Source organism: Dipodomys ordii, unplaced genomic scaffold (genome assembly GCF_000151885.1).
Source record: "Dipodomys ordii isolate 6190 unplaced genomic scaffold, Dord_2.0 Scaffold17, whole genome shotgun sequence".
NCBI lineage: Eukaryota > Metazoa > Chordata > Mammalia > Rodentia > Heteromyidae > Dipodomys > Dipodomys ordii.
The window spans coordinates 25,966,260-25,986,579 of NW_012267233.1; the positions used below are offsets into that span (position 1 = coordinate 25,966,260).

The window sequence follows — 20,320 nt, forward strand, 5'->3', positions numbered from 1 at the left end:
AGTTCAAGCACCAGGACCAGCAGAAAAAAAAATAAATTATACCCCAGACATGAAATAATGGGAGGTCAGAATTATCTGTACTCTTAAAATCACAGGAAATACATACATCTCCTTTTTCTGCTACTGGAGTTATATTTCAAATTATTCTGGGATTCATTTGGGGCAAAGTATAGGAAACTTTTGGAAGCCAATTTTAATTATGAAGCTATTTCTCAGAGGCTAGTAGCTGCTAATTAACAATAATAAGACTGCTCAGAATTCACAATGCTGATTAGTCAGCTGCATAGTCTGAATATTCTGTTACTGGAAGAAAACCATAGAAAGTGAAAAACAATCCCAAGAATCTTCCTTTCTTGTTTTCAGGATCCAGTAACTCCTCATAGGCTTTGATAAAAATGTAAATCCTTAAGCTGGGCACCTGTGATTCATGCCTGTAATCCTAGCTACTTAGGAGGCTGAGATCTGAGGATCACTGTTTGAAGCTAGCCCAGGCAACAAAGTCCATGGGAGTCTTATCTCCAATTAATCACCAGAAAACATGAAGTGATGCTGTGGCTCCAAATGGTAGAGCACTAGCCTTGAGCAAAAGAGCTCAGGCCCAGAGTTCAAACCCCAGGACAGACAAAAACTAAAAAAAAAAAAATATGTCCTTGCATTGGCGGCTCATACCTGTAATCCTAGCTACTCAGAAGGCTGAGATCTGAGGATTGTGGTTCAAAGCCAGCTCAGGCAGGAAAACTCTGAGACTCTTATCTCCAATTAACCACCAGAAAACTGGAAGTGGCACCATGGCTCAAGTGGTAGAGTGCTTACCTTGAGCTGAAGAGTGCAGGGACAGCGTCCAGGCCCAGAGTTTAAGCCCCACAATGGACAAGAAAAAAAAAATGTGTGTGTGTGTATCCTTGCTTATTGGCAATGTTTGTGTGTGCCTACAATAGTGCTTTTACTTCCACATCTTGTATAGGTGTGGTCTTTGCCAGTCAAGGCACCCCTTCTTGTATGAGTATAAACTATGAGGAGTACCTAAAAATACTGGTCTGACTGGTTAGGTGCCCTACCTTACATATCTCCTCTTTAGGTAAGATTATGTCTATTTTCTGCCATTGAATTATATTGATTTAGAGAAACAAAAAAAACTGTAAAAAGATTTGACAGAATGTACTTTATCACTGATGGAACCAAACTTATGAGTCAAGCAAGTACAGGTGTCAAAGTGCTATTCATGGCATAAGAATAAGCTTGTAAAGACACTAAAGACACTAATCACTAAGCAATTTTCATAGGCCTGGTCCATTGATACAATGACATTAAGACATTTGGTAACAATTACTACTAAGTGTTGCTGTTTTTGAAACTTTACATTATAGCTCTATATTAATGATTTTCAAGTCACTCCAATATTATATGGCATTAAAGAACATACCTTTGATTAATTTTGTCATTACCCACAATATCTGCTTATTTTCTAAAAGAAATTTGTATGTATGCAAATGTCCATATGTATTTTAAAATACAACAGAATTTCTACCATATTTGGAATACCAAAAGCTAATGTAGCTCTCATTTTTTGAGAACTCTACATTATTAATAACCAAAAAATGCCAGCTAAGGAGTTTATCTATCTACCCTATATATTTTATTTAACAAAACTGTCTCAGGGATTGTATTGCTTAAAATTTAAGAACAAAGGAAAAGAGCAGGGAATAGTACTAACTATCCATACATGCTAATTTTCTTTTTTTTGTAGAGATCTACTGTATATTAACTACATGTATATGTTACCTTTTCAACTTAATTTTTTTTTGGAGGCGGGGGGGTCTGGCCTTGAAATGGAGACCTTTCTGTTTTAGCCTTTTTTTTTCTTTCTTTCCTTTTTTCTTTTGTTGTTGTTGTTGGTCTTGGGGCCTGAACTCTGGGCCTGGGTGCTGTCCCTCAGCTCTTTAGCTCAAGGTTAGCACTCTACCACTTGAGTCACAGAACCACTTCTAGCTTTTTCTGCTTATGTGGTACTGAGGAATCGAACCCAGGGCCTCATGCATGCAAGGCAAGCACTCTACCACTGAGCCAACTTCCCAGCTCTCCATGCTAATTTTCACAGAAGTAAAATTTCTATCAGTGAAAAATAGCCCAAATCCAAAAACCAGTTAATGGAAATTACTATGGTATTTTGTCCTCTGGAAACAGAAAACATAGTTCTTTTCAATAAAAAGTACTGTATCCTCACATAATCAATATCATATAAATCAGACACTGAGTAGTCGCAGTACTTTGAGGCAAAGCAGGCATTAAATCATATGGCAGTTTTGAACAAACCCTGAAACCTCAAACCCACAGTGCTTTAAGCATAGCTAGCTAGATTAAACTCAAGGTAAAGAAAATTTTCAATTCTTTCTACTCTAATAGTAGTTCTCTACCCCACTTTGAAAAACTTCCCTATGAACGAGATACGCTAAGATTCTTGCATATATTCCCTTAGGAATACAGTAAAGGGAAAGATCTCAGATACCTCTAAAGTAATGCAAAGGAGAATGAATGAAAATTAGATGGTGACAGTGAATAAACTTAAAATATCAGTTTCTTTAAGACCTATAGAAAGCACACAACAGAAGTCCTAAATAATTTTTAATTATTTTAATTTTTTAATCTCAAAATTAGCCAAATTCTATAAAACACTTAAATGTTTGGATAAAGGATGTTTAAAAAAACCTCAGAAATGTTCCAATATGATAAAGTACGGATTTTATATTACAGCTAAAGACTATCTTTCCTGCCACTTGTAAAATTATGAGCCAGAGGCTAAAACAAGCAAAATCAAACAACTATACATGCAACTAGACTATTTCCTTAACAAGAAATGCTCTATTTCAGATGGTTCAATTTGAAAATTTTTCAGCTTACTGTTGTGAATAAGGTATACATGTACAACAACTTTTCAACTGTCAGAATAGTACTTAATAAATTTCCTGTTACTCATCACTTAGTGTGAGACGATCTTGCTCAACTGCAGTTCTTTTTTAGCCTGAGCACATTAAAGTTAGGCTAAGTGTATTAAGTACATTTTTTACTTATTGATAGTTTCATCAGGCTTATGGAGGCATAAGCTCACCACCGGATGTGGAGAAGTATCTGTATATGTAATACCTGGTTATTATTACAAGTTTTAAAAAAAACTCACTAAAGCCAAAATATACCAAATATATTTTTGTGATTTCTCCCCTTTATTCTTCTTTTAATTGTAGCACTGCCTATTACTTACTACTATTTCAGCAATGGTACTCACAGGATACTATGCTGAAAATAAACTACAACTTGTGGGTAAAGATTGGAGGGAAAAACTGGCAGACAGAGAAGGGGTTACACTGCCCAAAAAGAAATGTATTCTTAGTGGGCGCTGGTGGCTCACACCTGTAATCCTAGCTACTCAGGAGGCTGAGACCTGAGGATTGCGGTTCAAAGCCAGCCCTGGAAGTGGTGCTATAGCTCAAGTGGTAGAGTGCTCTCCTTGAGCTGAAGAGCTGAGGGACAGCACCCAGGCCCAGAGTTCAAGCCCCACAACTGACAACAAAAAGAGAGTAAGAAAGAAAGAGAGAGAGAGAAAGAAAGAAAGAAAGAAAGAAAGAAAGAAAGAAAGAAAGAAAGAAAGAAAGAAAGAAAGAAAGAAAGAAAGAAAGGAAGGAAGGAAGGAAGGAAGGAAGGGAGAGAGGGAGAGAGGGAGGGAGGGGAGCGAGGGAGGAAGGGAAAGAAAGGAAAGAAAGGAAGAAAGGAAAAGAGAGAAATGTATCCTTTACCTGACTTATGTAACTAACCCCTCTGTATATCACCTTTATAATAACAATTTTAAATATTAAAAGTCTACTATTTGAAGATTTATCTAACTAGACTTAGAACGAAAATAGAGATAGCACTGTATATATATATATATATATATTTACCTGGTTCTTCCTTGATGATTAGGGTCTTATTTTCTTCTGGATAGGCAACAGGTGGCTGCATCACTGAGCAATCTTCCAAATTTGTTTCATTATTAGGTGGTATATTATAAATAAATCTCTTTGTAGTCTGGTTTTTCCTCCTTGTTTTGCCAGTCTCTTGAATTCCCTGGGAGCCCATATTATTCCAAATAAACACTTTTGTTTGGCCTTGAGATTCATTTTCAGCCAATTCAGGAGAACCATCCTGGACCCAATTACCGTCATTCATTTGGTAGTTTTCTATTTGGCCCTCGTCGACATTACAACCATCATTTTCAATTTTTATATTACTTGCCAAATTGGTAAGATTCCGTGTTGCCCAAAAGCTGGCAATTTTTTGATCCCGTGATGAAGACAGACCATCTCTATTAACTGGTTTTCTATTATTATAGTCCACAACTACAGACTCTGGAGCTTCTGATTTAATGCTTATATTTAAGGCATCTTTAATGAAATTTCGGCAAGTTTGAACAACTTCACTCATTTGAAGGTAGCTGGCCACTGTCATCACTTCAATGGCATTTTGGCTTGTGAGCACCAGATTACCAGAATACAAGAAGTCCAAGATGACTGAAAAACCTTGAACTGCAGCAATATCTAAATGGGTAGTATTGTTTTGGTTAGGGCTTTCTTTGTTTGAAACGCAATATAAAGTCTTAAAGAAACGGCTGCCTGCAACCAGGATGTTCTTATGAGCTTTAAAGATTTTCCCGCTCACCACAATGCTGACATCACAAAGAATATCTTTCTTTCTCTGTTCATCTAGTTGTCGAAGAAGTTGATAGCAATAAGAGTTTTCATTTGGCCTACTATTAAAGTCACAGTACCCCTCCTCTGATGGTATTTCTGACTCCTGTAATTGGATGGAAAACATTATTAAATTTTATTTACATTTAAACCCCTCCCAAAGGAAAACAAATATCAACATGCATTTTATTAAAGTAATTCTGAGCATAGTTACTATGCATTTAGAATTAAAATGTTCATAATACCAAATATCCAAAGAAATTGAGTAAAATGTGTGGCACAGTCACTACACAATTATAAGGAAAATGAAACACATCTGACTGAGGATCAGCAGTATTTCATTGGTAATTCTTTTCAAATATAAACTGAGGACAGTTGAATTAAGATATTTTAAAATGAAAATAAAAGGTTATTCTTTTGTTTGGAAAAAGAAACTTTCATCTATAGGAATCAAGTTAGTCTGCTTTATCTCTGACAGGAAAGCAGTGGTCTCTTCTCATTGAGTTTAAAAATCTAAGTTGTAGATACATACAGTGGACAAATCACCATATCTAAAGAGGTAAAAAAAACCAGTTTAGGTCAGTTAATTAAACCTAACTAATTATAAAATTTAGATTGTTATGAGGAAATGTTTCTACTACAAGAATGAATGCCTAGTTCTATAATTTCCTAATCAACTTTCAAAATGTTTCATAGCTCTTTAGGGTCATGAATACTATGAACTCCAAGGTGAGTTAAAATTCCTAAATTTCAAAGTCTTTCACGTTGATACAATTTATTTCTTACGAATCATACTTAGTACTCATTGCAGAGCTATTTAGTATCACTTTCATATATAAAATCCTATATAACATTTTGTGATAAATAATTAGAAAACGATCTAATGCCAGTTTTTGTCAGTACCAGTTATTAGCTGTGTGTCCTTGGTCAAGTCACTATCCTTATGGCTTTTTCTTAAATGATAAAGTAGTACACAAATTAGAACTAATAGCTTTATAACCTTAATTAGTGACTATGTGAGGTGGGTTAGTTCCCTGCGGGTAGAACTCTATTATTCCCATTAGCCTAACGAGAGGTTGGCACAACAATCAATAACTTGGCTACATGTCTGAAGTAATTTTTTTTTCCACAGAGAAAAATTGCTGAGCTGTTTTTAGTAGCAAGGACAACTTGAAAGTATTAACTTCAAGTGCTACAAATGCTCATATTTTTGGCACACAATTTCTATAATAACGGAATGTATACATACTATATGAACCTGCAGGTTTATGAGAATAGACAACCACATGAAAATAAAAACTAGACTGTAAGGACTAATATACTAAGTGAGAAGAGAGGAAATATGGGCAGACAAGACTGAAATAATATAAATGTTAGATCCCTAAACATTCAGAAATGATTTTTACCAATCACAGAGGGAATGGCTAAATCATAAAAACTTTAGCTTTACTGCTGTGTCTTGGCCATGATAGGCCATAGACACAGTAATCCCATTTAAAAAAAATAAATCATAATCTCTCTAGGAACTTTTGTGCTATTTCTACATTACAAATAGTCAACTTAAAGGAATCAAACTATTAAAATTTCAGGACATTTTAGTGTTTCATAAACCTATCGAATTTGAGGTGTATGATTACTATTGAAGGAAGCCATAAAGAATTTCCTTGGAGTTTCGGCGCTCATGTTATGTACTCAAGTGACTGATATCTGAGGATCGTGGTTCAAAGCCAACTCAGGCAGGAAAATCCAGGAGACTGATCTCCAATGAACCACTAGAAAACAACAAGTAGCTTTGTGGCTCAAAGTGGTAGAGCACTAGAGTTTAGTAAAAAGAGCATAAGGACAGTGCCCAAGCCCCAAATTAAATCCTTACAACTAACGAAGAATTTCCTTTCATTTTTCAGTTTACCTTTGGCAGCCTCCCCAACCTAACCTCAAATGTATGCATAATGTCATTCTTCTATAGTAAGACCCCCTTTTCAATGTCTATATCAAAAATCAGAATGTTCCATGTTCTAAGTTAGCTTACTGCTTTAGCTCCTACCATTAACACCTGAATAATCTTCAAAAACCAGTAACAATAGTGTCTAGGTGCCTGTGGTTCATCTTAACCACTCAAGAGGGCTGAGATCAGGAGTACTGACATCCAAAGCCAGCCCATGAAGAGAGTAAAAAGGTCAGGCTGGATGTATGGCTCAAGTGGTAAAGGTCCAGCAATGAGCAAAAAAGCCAACCAAGAGCTTTAGGCCCTAAGTTAAAAAAAATTGATCATGGTTAAGGATAATTAAACAAATCTATTCATTAGAAAACTTCCAAGATTTTTGCTTTTGGGGGATAAGAGTCTGAAATACAAAAAAGGGGGGGAGTTGGGGGGTAATACTAGAAATCAAACCCAGGAAAACATGTATTTACCATGAGCTCTACCACTGAGCTACACCCACAGTCCCAACAAATTATTTCACTATAGATCTTATAAACTAATGTGAAATTTCAAAAGTACTTAGCAAAGGGAAATGAAAATATTTAAGACTTGTCTAGATATGAAAAATTGAACCAAGACAATAATAAAAATGAAATAACTGCTTTCACAGCATAACTTTCTATAAAATTACAGTTTACTTTGTTTTCCTTTAGAGACTATTTGCCTATTCTCTCTACAGAAAATTGTGAACATGTAATTCATGCCTAATATTACATCGTTATGCACACTATGCACCTGGCTAGCAAATTCAGTTGTGGTTTAATGTTCTATCTAGTAAACACTGCAGTACAAATATGAATACCTGGAAGAAGCAAACAATTTTAAACACTGAATAAAATAATCAATAAATCTATGAAGTGTTTGTGCTTACACTGGATTAGCACTTTCCAGTCAAGGCTGCTTAAAGTTTAAATGATTCAAAACAGTTTAGAAGTAGTCAATTGTAGCAGCCATTCTAGGATATCTTCAGTGCCTTGCAATTTCTAGGCTAGTGCTACTGATTTCTTAAGTATCAGTGTCCTTTATCACACTGAATATCTTTTTAAAATTTGTGCTGGTATTTAGGCCTGAACTCAGGGCCTGAGCATTGTCCCTTACTTTTTACACTCAAGGTTGATGATTACTTGCACCACAGATCCACTCCTGGCTTTTTGGTAGTTACTTGGAAATAAAAGGTTCATGGGCTTTCCTGCCCCACGTGACTTTGAACTAGGATCTTAAGATTTCAGCCTCCAGGTAGCTAGGATTATAGGCATGAGTCCTGATCACACAGCTAAATGTCCTAATTTTTAAAAAATTAAAATAATAAGCCTATTGACCATCCCGAGATGCCAATGTTTTGGCACAGCTATTCAAATCAAACACTACTTTTTTTCTTAGTACTATAAGAATATTAATGTCTCTTGCTTTCACAAGCTAAATCCTCATTACTTTAAAGAAATATATTATTTGTAGCAGTTATTGAGTGTGCTTTTCCTTCAAAATGAAGAGTTTCCAGCCAGATGCTGGTGGCTCACACCTGTAATCCTAGCTATACAGGAGGCTGAGATCTGAGGATCATGGTTCAAAGCCAGCTTGGGCAGGAAAGTCCATAAGACTCTTATCAATTAACCACCAGAAAGCCAGAAGTAGTTCTAGGGCTCAAGGGGTACACTGCTCGCCTTGAGCTGAAGAGCTCAGGGACAATGCATAGGCCCAGAGTTCAAACTCCAGGACACAGACACAGACACACACACACACACACACACACGCACACAAAAGAGCTTCCATGTCAGAATATATGAACTCCCAAAGGAGGATAACCTCCAAAAAGATGATCAATTGAAGATTTATATAAATTGTTGAATATGCACATACCAGTGAACAACCTGCCAAACTATTTCATGAACCAAATAAATCATGAAATTCTTGTTACTAGAAGCAAAATTTTAAAGTAGATTCCTAAAATCTCCAGGTTAGTTCGGTTCTCTTTTAGTTCTTTACTAATCTATATATCCACAAGTAGTAACTTAGGTATCATTAAGCAAAAAATAATTCTGATGAAAAGATTTAAATAGTTACACAACTAATCTTTTCAAATATAAACTTTTTGTATCCCTTTTGCAAACATGAACACACAATTTGGCTAAATGAAATTTTAAGGAATTCCGAAATTAAGTATGAAGTCTTGAGTCTTATTTTTAATGATACCTAGAAATAAAATTTAATTCAGATGGAATTAGAGTGAATTCTTCCAAAAACTGAGGAAATATAGTCTACTTAGATAAAATTATTTTAAAAAATTAGGTTTTAAGACCGAGTGCCGGTGGCTCACATGGGTAAGCCTAGCTACCCAGGAGGCTGAGATCTGAAAAATGCAGTTCAAAGGATTCAAAGTCAACTGGGGAAGAAAAGTCCCCAGGAAATTCTTATCTCCAATTAACCACTCAAAAACCAGAAGGGCGCTGTAGGACAAAGTGGTAGAGTGCTAGCCTTCAGTGGAAAACCAGGCCCAAGCCCTAGGTTCAAGCCCTATGATAGACAACAAAAATAAAATAGGTTTTAAAATAGCCAGGCACCAATGGCTCATGCCTGTAATCCTAGCTATTCAGGAGGCTGAGTTTTGAGGATCACGGTTCAAAGCCAACCCCGGCAGGAAAGGCCATGAGATTCGTTATCTCCAATTAACCACCAGAAAACTGGAAGTGGTGCTGTAGCTCAAATAGTAGAGCTCTCACCTTGAGCTGAAGAGCTGAGGGACAGCACTCAGGTCCAGAGTTCAAGTCCCATGACTGACAAAACAAAACAACAATAAAAGCCAGTAAATATTCTACTCAGAATAAAGTAGTTAAAGGCTTGAAAAACCAGCTGAAGGTTTGGCTCAAGAAGTAGAGCACAAAAAAAAAGAAGTAAAGCACTTGCAGGCTGGGAAGGTGACTCAGTGGTAGAGTGCTTGCCTTATGCATGAGGCTCTGGGTTCTATTCCTCAGTACCACATAAACAGAAAAAAGCAGAAGCTGAAGTGGTAGAGGGCTTGCCTTGAGCTGAAGAGCTGAGGGACAGTGCCCAGGCCCAGAGTTCAAGCCCCAAGACCAAAAAAAAAAAAAGTAGAGCACCTGCTTAGCAAGGACAAACTCGGTATCCAAAAATATAAAAGGCTTGAAAAATGAATAGTCATGAATAAAGTCAGAATTTTTCAAGCCTTTTATATTCACAAATGGATAAATAACAAGGGTCTTATTCATTTCATATGCATGAGTAAAGCATGAATACTATACCCAGTCTGTGCCAGGAACCAAATGATTTAGATCTATTGCTAGGAGAGAAACTTAAGGAACTTAAGAGTACAAATAAGGACGTTATAATGACAGAGAAGGGTAAGTATTCCAGTTTCCTGGTAGGTATATAGAGATGGTTGGAAAAGAGGAATTGAGCATAGCTTTAAAGATATGAGTGGTAAGGAAGAATTACATTCTAAGCAAATGAAGTAGCATGGGAATAAAAACAAAGCTCAAAATTCTAAATTCATGCAAAAAACTTCAGGATGTTCCTTCAAACTCATAAAAACAGTGAAATGAATTGAATGATGAAATTAAAACAATGGAAACTTAGACATATTTATTAGTGGTAAATGTTCAGCACCTTTCATCAGATCATAAAAAAGCATTGCCTATGTGGCAAGACACATAAGTAATCCCAGTTTTCAATAGAAGCAAAAAGACACAGAATTCCAGGCCAGTCTGGACTCCATAAAGAGACTCTGTATATGTGTGTGTACATACATACATACATACATACATATATATCTGCAAACATAGAACATGGAAGGGGAAAGGAGCAGAGATAGAGGGTTAATAATTTTGAGGGGCTGGGAATGTAGCTTAGTGGTAGAGTGCTTGCCTTGTATGCATGAAGCCCTGGGTTTGATTCCCCAATACTATATACACAGAAAAAGCCAAAAGTGGCACTGTGGCTTAAGCAGTAGAGTACTCGTTTTGAGCAAAAGAAGCTCAGGGACAGTGCCCAGGCCCTGAATTCAAGTCTCAAGGCTGACAATAATAATTACTATTATTAAAATAATAAAAATAACTATTATTTTGAGTTACACTGCCCTACTCCCTACTATACATGAAGGCAAAGAGGATGAAGAATAGAGAATAAAGCAATTGGTTCCTTGGGAGGTTGGGTACTAGTGAGAGCAGGTTGGGCTAATATGAAAAGACAATGGATATGATCCAAATATATTATTAGTAAGTATGCAAATACAACTATGAAACTTGTTGAAATTGTATTAGGAATGGGGGAAGAGAATAAAGGACAGTGGATAAAAGGGAGAAAACTGACAGGGATACATTGTATACATTAGTGGATATGTCACAATGATAACCTTCTTGTACTAATATATTCTAATGAAAATTAAAATATCAATAAATAAATCAATGCTATGAGCACATGACAGAGCTACTCTGTTTAGATACATATTCCAGGGTTGAACCCAGGGCCAGACTTTTTAGAGGTAATTATAGGATTGGACAGGGAGAAGACATGACTGGGGCACCAATGTGATGGATCACTATCAGGGACCGAAAATACTGTAATGACTTGGGAAGCTACTGCTACTGATGTTATTTGCAAGAAATAACAACCCTGAAATGAGAAAGACTGTTAATGAAAGGTAGTCTGGAAAATATTTAAAAGGTTTTATCAGTAGAATTTAGGTGACAAAATAGATGGGAGAAAGAAAAGGAATGGGAAAACTCAGTCTTTCAGCATTCCAGTTTGGGGAACTAGCGAATGCCATCAACCTGTTGTGCTTCCCCCCTTTTTGGGATAGAGGAAGAAAGAGAGGTTAACTTTAGTTTCAAGTAATATAAACCTCAAGAAGCTTATCTACAGCCTAACCATTAATGATAAAATACTGCTACTTAGCCAAAATCAACTAGTACTTACTTCCCTAAGAATTTCATTCTTTTTTTTTTTTTGGTCCAGTCATGGGGCTTGAACTCTGGGACTGGAAGCTGTCCCTCAGCTCCTCAGCTCAAGGCTAGCACTCTACCATTTGAGCCACAGTGCCACTTCTGGCTTTTTTTTTTCTGCTTATGTGCAAACCCAGGGCCTCATGCATGCAAGGCAAGTGCTCTACCACTGAGCCACCTTCCCAGCCCCTCACTCTTTTTTTTTTGATAACTAGATTAACAGAAGGCTTCTACTATACAAAAAAGTATAGACAGCATTAAAAAAATCAAAAGCTGTATACTTGTTGCAGCCACTCATTGGAGCAATGTATTGGAAAACATTAACTTCCACTTCAAAATTTTAGAAAAAAATCAAATTCAATTTATGAAATAAAAGACAAAGCCAGGAGCCAGTGTTCCACACCTGCAATCTTACCTACTCAGGAAGGAGGCTGAGATCTGAGGATTGCTGTTCAAAGCTAGCCTGGGGAGGAAAGTCCAGGAGACCCTTATCCAATTAAGTACCAAAAAAGTCAGAAGTAGAAGCTGTGACTCAAGTGAGAAGTAGAAGTTGTGACTCAAGTGAAGGGACAGCACCTAGACCCTGAGTTCCAGCCCCAGGACCTCCCCCCTCCCCCCCACACATGGAACTTGTAGTGGTTGGTATGACAAATTATAATCCTTGGTAGAGAACAAAGCTTTCTTTGGAATGGAAGCATACTTGACAAGCCAAAAGCAGAAGGGGGAAAAAAGTGGGGGGGGGGCGACAGGAGAGAACGGGAGGGAAGGAGTGGAGAGACAGAAAAACAGCTGCTCTCCTTTGTAGCTTTCTGATCCCCTCTATGATATACAGCATTCCCTTGTAGCTTAAGAACTATCCCTAGAAACACTTAATTCTGTAAGAAGGGAGGGAAAGAAAGGAGATGCATTTGCATCTTCAGGTGTTTCTAACATCCAGTCTACTTTTTAGTCATCATTAAGGATAAGCTTTATTGCCAGGTCTCTCCTTGTATTAAATTATAAACTGGAACTATGCTTCTACACACCTCACATACAATCTGATTATGATTCTTCTCTAGTTAAAACTGCAATAGCAGTTCATTAACAAAATAAAATGTAATCTTGTTTTTGTTTATTTCTTGTGCTGGTACTAGGGATTGAACTCAGGACATGGTCCTGTCCCTCACAACTTTTTCACTCAAGGCTGGCACTCTACCATTTCAATCATAGTTCATTTCCATAAAATGTAATCTTTACAGTATGAAGCCTTCAAGTTAACTTACACCCTGGCTCAGGAACCTTGCTACACTTCTCTAAGGGAGATCAAGATTTCATTCTTGCTGGGTGCCAGTGGCTCACACCTGTAATCCTAGCTACTCAGGAGGCTGCGATCTGAGGATCATGGTTCAAAGCTAGCCCAGACAGAAAAGTCTGTGAGATTTTTATCTCCAATTAATCACCAGAAAACTGGAAGTGGCGCTGTGGCTCAAGTGGTAGAGAGCCGGCCTTGAGCTGAAGAAAACTGAAGGACAGTGTCCAGGCCCAGCGTTAGCCCCACAAACCAGCCCCTCCCCCCCAAATTTTTTTTATCTAGGCTGGGCTGGGAATGTGGCTTAGTGGTAGAGTGCTTGCCTTGCATGCATGAAGCCCTAGGCTTGACCCCTCAGTACCATATAAACAGAAAAAGCCAGAAGGGCAATGTGGCTCAGGTGGTAAGAGAGCTAGCCTTGAGCACAGAGAGGCTCAGGGACAGAGCCCAGGCCCTGAGTTCAAGCCCCAGGCCTGGAAAAAAACACCAATAAAACCATTTCACTTTCTTTTTATTTGAGGGGAAAACTGGGGAGAACAGTATTAGAATGTGAACTAACAGCCTTGTGCTTACTGGGCAGGCAATTTACCCCTGGCTCTTCCTTCCCCTGGTCCACCTTAAGACACCCTTCTTCATTTTCCTTAATCTGCTTCCAAATGCAGGGCCAGAAAACCTTCCCTTCTTGGTCAACACCTATATGATTATTGTAATTAATGACAAGAATTTCTTTCAACTTTGACAGGTAAAAGTGCTGATCATACCAAGCGACATTGGCTCAGACCTGTAATCCTAGCTATTGAGGAGGCTGAGATCTGAGGATCACGGTTCAGCTAGGGAAAGAAAAGTCCTTGTGACTCTTACCTCCAATAAACTACCAGAAAACCAGAAGTGGTACTGTGGCTCAAGTGGTAGAGCAATAGCCTTGAGCTGAAGAGCAGTGCCCAGGACCAGAGTTCAGGCCCCATGACAGACCAAAAAAATAAAAATAAATAAAAAGTGCTGATCATTTTTCCTTTAATATCTTTACTGTTCCTTGAACATACTTCTATTATACTTTATCATTTTGTCAAACCTATCTCTCACTAGAATAACAAGTTCCTTGAGGGTAAAGAAAGTCTTATAGATTTTATCTCATTGTCTAATATAAAGCTAGCCTTCCTTCCTTTTTTTTTTTTTTGGCAGAGCTGTGGTCTGAACTCAGAGCCTTGTACTTGCCAGTTAAGTACTCATCCACTGAGTTAAATCCCCAACCCCAGTAAATTAAGAAAAATTCCAAATCACATCTATAAGATACAATACCAAAAAACAAAATAAAACAAAACAAAAAACAAAAACCCCACGAGAAACTAACAGCTTTCTTATTTAAAAAAAATTATTGCATAACTGGATGCTGGTACTCACTACCTATTATCAGGAGGCTGAGATATAAGGATGGAGTTTCAGAAAGCCAGAGTAGATCTGTGGCTCAAGTGGTAGAGCGCTACCTTGAGTAGTAAAAAAGATTAGGGACAACACCCAGGCCCTGAGTTCAAGCCTTAGGACTAGCAATAAATGTGTGGGCACATTGTAAAATAGTAACTTAATGAAACACAGGCCCATTTAATATTTTAATAATAATATGAATTAAATGTATTATCTTAGTAATATTTACTTAATATTTAATATCAATCTTCCTGCTGTCTTTTAAACTTTCTTCCTAAATTGTTAAGTAGTAACTAATAAAATAAAAATAGCAGAATAAAACAAGAAACAACACAAATCCAACAAATAAACCTTTAGTCCTATTTGATCAAAAACAAGGAAGTGCAGTGTCAAGAATTCTTTTCTAGCTACTCAGGAGGCTGAGATCTGAGGATAGCAACTCAAAGCCACCCCAGGGGAAGACAAATCCAAGGACTCTAATCTCCAATTAACCATCACAATGGCAAGGCTCACAAGGTAAAGAGTATCAGCCATAAGCAAAAAAGCCCAGCAGGAGTGTGAGGCCTAGTTCAAACCCCAAAACAGAGGGGAAAAAAGCTGGTAGGATCTATCTCACCTTTGTTTGCTTCACCTGTTAACATATCAATCAGCATTTCAATCACATCCTGGGTGTCTGGAAGCGTAGTGAATTTCGGGAAAGGTTAACAAAACTTTTAATAACAATAATTCAGGTGCATGTTACAGGATGAGTAACCTATAAACAGTCAGGCTTGTGTGCATGTAATCCTAGCTACTCAGGAGGTTGAAAAATGAAAATCATAGTTCGAAGACAGCTCAGGCAAAAAAGTCAGTGAGACTTTTTTTTGGGGGGGGGGGGAAGCAGTCCTGGGCTTGAACTTGGCCTTGTCACTGTCCCTGTATATCTTTTGTTCAAGGTTAGCCCTCTACCATTTGAGCCACAGCACCACTTCAGGCTTTTTCTGTGTATGTGGTACTGAGGAAATCGAACCCAGGGCTTCATGCATACAAGGCAAGTACTCTACCACTAAGCCACATTCCCAGCCCCAGTGAGACTATCTCCAATTAATCACCAAAAAAGCCAGAATTGGAGCTGTGACTAATGTATTGGCTAGCCTTGAACAAAAAAGCTCACAGTGCCAGCACTTAGGTCCTGAGTGCAAGGCTCAGGGCTGGCACCAAAAGGGGAAAAAAAGCTGACTCGGTGATTTAGTCTCAGAATTTCACAATTGGGCAGAAAGTGGTCTGAACCAAGATACAGAGGTAAGTAATCACTATAATTAAGGCAATTTTAAAGTCCTCTAGACCTGATACTCAAAGACTGAATGTGCTAATCTTTGGACTTAACTCTGAAGATATTATTGAAAATAAAACTAAAAGTTGGATGCTGATATAACTTGTGTATAATCCTATCTCCTTAGGAGGCTGAGATCTGAGGATCAGAGTTCCAAGCCAGCCCAGGCAGGAAAGTCCATGAGACTCTTACCTCCCATTAATCAACCACAAAAAAGCTAGAAATGGAGCTGTGATTCAAATGGCAGAGCACTATCTTAGAGGAAAAAAAAAAACAACAACTCAGGGACAGTTCCCAGGCCCTGAGTTCAAGCTGTAGGACCAGCATACACATACACATACACACACACACACACACACACACACACATATACATACACACAAACAACAACAACACTAGCACCTCGGCACCTTCATAAAACAAAATGAAGGTTGGGAATGTGGCTTAATGGTAGAATGCTTGCCTTGCATGTGGGATGCCCTGGACTTGATTTCTCAGTACCATAAACAGAAAAAGTGGGAAGTGGCACTGTGGCTAAGTGGTAGAATGTTAGCCTGCCTTGAGCAAAAGAAGCACAGGGACAGTGCACAGTTCAAGCCCTTCCACTCACTGTCCCCCTCCCCCAAACAAATGACAGGAAAGTAAATAGACTCTGCTGATGAGGATGCTCAGCAGGTAAGGGTGAAAATGGTCCAAGTACTTTATATTCATATATGAAAAAAGATCACTGAAACTTGCTGAAATGTTTTAAGGAGGGGAAGGAATGATTAGAAAGAAGGGAGGGAGTATGGGTTGTGTTTGGGCAAAGAACTATGTACGGAAATGTCACAGTGAACGCCCTTGTACAACTAATATATAGTAATAAAAATCTTAATAAGCCTTTGCCTAGAGGCTTGGCTCAAGTGGTAGTGTGCTGGCCTGGCAAGCAAGCAGAAGACCCTGGGTACAAACTCTAGTACTGAAATAAAAAAAAAATTTAAAAATGGGAGAAATAAAGTAAGTCACCTCTTGCCTAAATTCCGTAATTCTTATTAGACAGTTCATAAGAGACAAGGTAATACAAGATACTCTTTGTGAAAATGAGAAAAATTACATGTATGAGAAATAAGCTCAGAATGTTCAGCAATATTCTTACAGCTAGTCTTAGAAGGTAAAAAGAAAATATTTTGCACTCTAGAATCAAGAGTGATTCCATGAGACAAAGTGGCTTCAGAACTTACAGAACTGCTGGCACCAGTACATACCAAGCCACCAAGTACAGCTCATTGGTACAGCATTCACCTTGCATGGGCAAGAGCCTAGATTAGGTCTCTAGCATTAAGTAAAAAAAAAAAAAATTCTAAAATTTTGCAACAATAATAACTAATAAAGGAAAGCAATCATGAAAATATTAGTTATGAAATGATTATGTGCTAGCCTATGTACTTTGCATATATGAGGAAATTACAGGTTATTTTCCTGTTAAGAAAGTAAGAGGATCAGGAGGACCCAAGCCCAGCGAGACCTTGGACCCAAGAAATTTGCATTCAGGCTGTGTTATACTGCCTCCTACAGGTAATCAAAACCTTCAGGGCAACAAATGAACTTTGCTCAAAGGACTAAGATTAAGAACCTGTCACTCATATTGATAAGACAAAAAAAAATTGTAGTGGTACTTGGACTAGCAAGACACCCTCCATACTAAAGTTAATCAGAAATGACAAGGATTAATCCAAAGTGAAAACACTCAAAATTCAATAAAGGGGACCATACACAGCCTTTAGATTAACAGATCTGGCAGTTCAAATTAGGTTTTACTGTGATACAGATATATAATGCCTAGAGAAGGATCCACACATACTAAATCTACTTTAAGGTTACCAGTTAATTCTTTCCTCTGGATTTCAAGTTCATTAAGCAGCTAATTCTAATTTACATTCCCATTCAGATCTACCTATAGGAATAAACTAGGCTTGTGATGCGAGGGTAACTGGTCCACTGTAGATTAAAATTTATTCCAATTGCCTTTTACAAGTTTTCCTTAATACCAATCTACCACTTATTTGGAAAAATGCAGTTTTCATTATTCACAAGTTGCCCCCTTCATCATCTTAATAACTTCAATATTACTTAACCCTTTTAAAGCTCGAGATGATTCTCCTGTAAAATGGACCAACAGAAAGTGCTTGTCACACAGAAGCTAAGAAAATGTTAGTTCTGTCTCATTCCATTCCCTAAACTCACAAAACTAATAACTTCAGAAAGCTTACTCCAAATCCATTCTTTTTTCCATTACAACATGCCTTATAGGCTCTAGTCTCAGCTGTCACCCAGGACTTAGGACAATTTACTTAACCTTTCTGGGCTTTGTATATGTAAGTGACCTTCCTTCTAGGACAACTGAAACTTTTGCAGAGAAACAAAATAAAACAACTACTGCACTGTCCACTGGGAAAAATACCCTTATACTTTAAACTTCTGGGAAACTTTTGTGCTCATGGGGGTTACTACTGCTCCTAATTAACTTCAGTATACATAGCTTAACTGCAAGAATACTCCCATAAACAGCACAGTAAAGCACAAGACAGGAGGAGAATCCAAATGTTGACTTTTAAAATCAATGACTGGCTACCAATACAAAAGAATGAATTTCATCATCACCACAGGCTGGCTAGTCACAAAAAAGGAGAGCTAATCAACATGTTTGGCTATCAAAATGGTTAGGCTACTATTTTAGATTAGAAATGTTAAGACTAAAAACTTGTTTTCTAAGGACCAGTCATTTTCCAGGAGTTTGGAAAATAAATCCCCTACTATTCCAAGTCTGACAGAGCTTCACATCTAACATTTCCAATGCTAAGATTAAAGTACTTCATGCAAATTGTTTACTACGAAGTTTTTGAAAGGGAAGAATGTGAGAAAAATCTCAGAACAGAAATCTAGGTGAAAGTAAAGAGAAAACCACAGTAACTTTACCAAAAGCCAAGCCTTGCTAAGAAGGTTCAACAAGTTCAACATAGGTGAGTTTGAGCAAAATCATTCACAAAAGGAGTGAAATCGATTCTTCAATCAAATAGATTCCTCTCCTTTTAAGTATCGCTCAAGTTCACGTGATCTTGACAAGATACAAAAAAGTTTTCAGGCTTGTTGTCTTCCTGACAGGGATAGCACCAAAGCTGAAGAAAATAGATACACTCTTCCCTGGAGTTGTCAGACTTCCTCCAGTGCACTAAACCTCCGTGCGCCTAGGAGGCTTCCCTAAAATCACAACTGGCAAAAATATTTTGAACCAAAGTCAATCTCTCAAGTGAAAACTTCAACCTCACTTTCCTTTTGATTCAGCCTGAGAGGCGAAGTTTGAGTCATAAAACTAAAGAAAAGAAATCCGGCGCAGAGATTAGAACACTGTCATCCCAGTCTTCTCGACAGACACAACTTCAGAGAAAAAACTTTGTTCTCTCGGGTTTTACCGCCACCATCACACCACTACCACCGCATACCACCGCATAAGTTCCCCGCACCTCTCTCCCAATTGGCACAACGCCTCCACCCAAGCAAATGGGGACTTTAGATTTTAGTAGCCGCTAAAGCTTTCTCGATTAAAAAAAAAAAAGATCAGAGAAAGGAAGCAAGATAATCTGTACCTGGGCGTTGGCTTCGTGGAGTTTGTGCTCGGTGGAGACGTGGTGCCTGAGGAGCAGGGTCTTCTTGTAGTTGCGGGTCCCTCGCGAAAGCTCATCGTGCCCAACTTGGGGAAGATCCACGGTCCTCCCATCCTCAGGGGTCTTTTGGCACCAGCCGCAAAACATCAGGCCAGTCTCCTTGGAGTAGCGCAGCCAGGGGAAGTCCTTGAGCCAGGAGGTCTGGAAGGAGCACTGGAGCTTCTGCATCAGGGACTTGGGCCGCGCGAGCGGGAGGTGCTGGACAGTCTCTCCCTCGCCAGCTCCCACGGCGCTGCTCTCCGCTTCGTCCCCGCCATCGCCGCCCGACCGCCTGCTGCTGCCGCAGCTGCCGCCTTCCGCCCCGCTGCCATCGCCCAGGCTCGCCCCCTCCTCCTCGTCCTCGGTGCTGTCGCTCAGGGACGCGCCGTCCGGCATCAACTCCTTCCCTTCCAGCGCGTCCAGCTCCAGGTCCACCGCCGCCGGCCCGCGCCCATTGAAATGCCTCAGGGGCCACGCCGAGGTCTCGGGGCGGCCGCGGCTGCTGCCATTGTTGCCGAGACCCCCGCCGCCGCCACCTCCTCGGAAGGCCAGAGTCCGACGGTTCCTTTCCGCTAGCAGGGGGCCCCCCACGCCACCGCCGCCCAGCGACGTGGGGCCGCTTGCGTCTTGGGGGAGCAGCAACTCCTTGGCTTCCTCGGCGGCGGCGGCGGCGGCCACCCCAGCAGAGGCCTCCGAGTCGTGGGGCTCCAGGCCCTCCAATTCCATTTCCTCGTCGGCCCCCCGCCCATTGGGCTGAGGGAGCGCGGGCGGCGCCGGCGGCGGGGGCTGTCTTGGCAGGGGCTGCTGCGGCCAAGTCGAGGCCTCCGCGCCCGCGTTATTGTTCGTGGAGGAGCCGGCGCTGGCGGTGCCCAACCCGCCTCCTCGGAACGCCAGCGTCCTGCGGTTCATCTCACTGAACGACATGGCGCGCGCCGCCGCCGCCGCCGCCCGGTGCCCCGGCTCG

The 20,320-nt window shown here is 39.4% G+C and overlaps 1 protein-coding gene across 1 annotated transcript in view; it reads right to left on the reverse strand.

Moving 5' to 3' along the window:
* Window positions 1–20,280, reverse strand: part of Zbtb10 (zinc finger and BTB domain containing 10) — a 43,267-nt gene extending 22,987 nt beyond the window's left edge. The window contains exons 1-2 of the mRNA XM_013012573.1: window positions 19,300–20,280; window positions 3,933–4,824 (exon numbers count right to left, since the gene is read on the reverse strand). Of these exons, the coding sequence (XP_012868027.1) occupies window positions 3,933–4,824; window positions 19,300–20,280 (1,873 nt within the window). The remainder of the gene's footprint in view (window positions 1–3,932; window positions 4,825–19,299) is intronic.
* Window positions 20,281–20,320: the final 40 nt, after the last annotated feature.